The following is a 1,966-nucleotide window of genomic DNA, read 5'->3' on the forward strand; positions in this document are numbered from 1 at the left end:
CAGCCGCTGATCGAGCGGAACGCGCTCAAGTTTACCAGCACCAAGTGGAGCAAGGGTGTAGTGCCATACGAGTTCAGTGATGAGTTTTGTGAGTAGAGCGCCCCCGACTGGCCCGAGCAGTGAGTGCAACGTGTCTCTCGGTGTGTCCCCGCTGCTCTCCTATGCCTTTCAGCGATCGGCGACCTGCAGAAGCTGTTCTCGGCCATGGAGCAGTTCCACCAGAAGACCTGCATCCGGTTCGTGCCGCACACCAAGGAGCGGGACTACGTGGTGATCGAGGGCCGCAGCACCGGCTGCTGGTCGGCGGTCGGGCGGATGGGCGGCCGCCAGGTGGTGAACCTGCAGCGGGGTGGCTGCCTGGCGCTCGAGGGCACCATCGTCCACGAGCTGATGCACGTGTTGGGCTTTCTGCACGAACACACGCGCTACGACCGCGATCGGTTCGTGCACATCAACTTCCGGAACGTGCGCCCGAATCTGCTGAGCAACTTTGGGCGCGAAAGTGAATCGCAGACCACGACACTAGCGATGCCGTACGATTACGGGAGCGTCATGCACTACTCCAGAACGGCGTTCAGCAAAAACGGAAAGCCTACGGTGGAACCAAAGGTAGGCCAGTGATTGATCGCGGTGCGCGAGAGCGTTCGGTTGCTGATCGATCAACTTGCGCGCGTTGCAGCGGCTGATGAGGGGGGGGGGGGGGCGGGGGGTTGCATAACGGTGGCGTTAACGCATTTTCTTTTCGCCGGCAGATTAAGTACAGTGGCCAGCTCGGGCAGCGCGCCGGCTTTTCGCTGAAGGATGTACAGAAGATCAACAAGCTGTACTGCCACCGGTGAGCGGTGAGCCCGTCACCGGTGCACCCGAACCATTGCACAACCGTGAACCGGTCACGGTGGAGGCCGAGGAGTTGTTACCTAAGAATGCACGAGCCAAAAAGATGCTTCCCGCTGGACTGTCTGGATGGCTCTGGGCCAGAGAGAGAGAGAGTGAGAGAGAAGAGGAAATAGTGCCGTTAGCCGTTAGTTTCACCTAAGTTCCACTATTTTTAAGCCCCGAGATGGATCGCACTGAATTTTTAAACTAACAACTAAAAATCATTCGATTTTTTATTAAAACTGTGCGACGAACGTTTTTAGAATATCTGGTGTTGATCTGCTCTGGACGCTCTGCATCGGTCGGTAAAAATGCCTTACCTTGCATGGAATCTGACTCACGATCATTGGAATGTGTGGCCGCAATCTTAAACTACAAGTCGGATCACGTTAATCGTCACTCAAAGTTTCCGTTGATGCTGGGAAAATTCAATCGCTGATTTGCGCAACCGATTGCATACTTGTAGGCGCCCGATTTCAAACCGACCGCGGATGCTGCGAACCGCGGATTGCTTCTAGGTCTTATAAAACAGTGGCCACCCGTGTCACTTGCTGACCTACTTTGCACCCGTCAGCATAGTGTTTTGGGGGGGAGTGTTGCGTTCGATCGGGTCGAATGCAGCGAACAAACATTATTAGCAGCTTTCGAACGATAGCCTCAAAATGGGGGCGATAAAATGAGAGTGTTGATGCCAAGATGAGAGTGATTACGTCGATTGCTGGTAGGAGCACCGCTTCACGTCACTTCAAAATCACTGTTCGGTGGCTTGAATTACTTTACGACTGTTATATGCTGCGTTCTCTGATAAGGTCAACATGGTATGTTGTCAGCACCGAATCTACACCGTGAAGCCGTTGGCCGTGACGCCCATACTCCAGAATCTGGTTGCTCCAAATTGGAGGCGATCGCGCACGCGAACTTCCACCGTGGGCCGATTTCCTTGTCGGTAAACTTTTACTTTTAAAGCGCCCGCAACCGTGCACTTGAACTTTAAAACATAAAAACCATTCAGGTTGTCGGCTGTCTGCTAGTTATTCGCGATTACATTTCGCGTCGGCCAATTGTTGTTGTTCGCAGGGTGGCCGGTTTT

General features: G+C 53.7%; 1 protein-coding gene across 1 annotated transcript in view; it reads left to right on the forward strand.

Annotated features, from left to right (window-relative positions):
* Positions 1-839, forward strand: part of LOC131215692 (zinc metalloproteinase nas-13-like) — a 1,837-nt gene extending 998 nt beyond the window's left edge. The window contains exons 2-4 of the mRNA XM_058210084.1: positions 4-88; positions 173-609; positions 753-839. Of these exons, the coding sequence (XP_058066067.1) occupies positions 4-88; positions 173-609; positions 753-839 (609 nt within the window). The remainder of the gene's footprint in view (positions 1-3; positions 89-172; positions 610-752) is intronic.
* Positions 840-1,966: the final 1,127 nt, after the last annotated feature.

The sequence above is a fragment of the Anopheles bellator genome, chromosome 1 (genome assembly GCF_943735745.2).
Source record: "Anopheles bellator chromosome 1, idAnoBellAS_SP24_06.2, whole genome shotgun sequence".
Lineage (NCBI taxonomy): Eukaryota > Metazoa > Arthropoda > Insecta > Diptera > Culicidae > Anopheles > Anopheles bellator.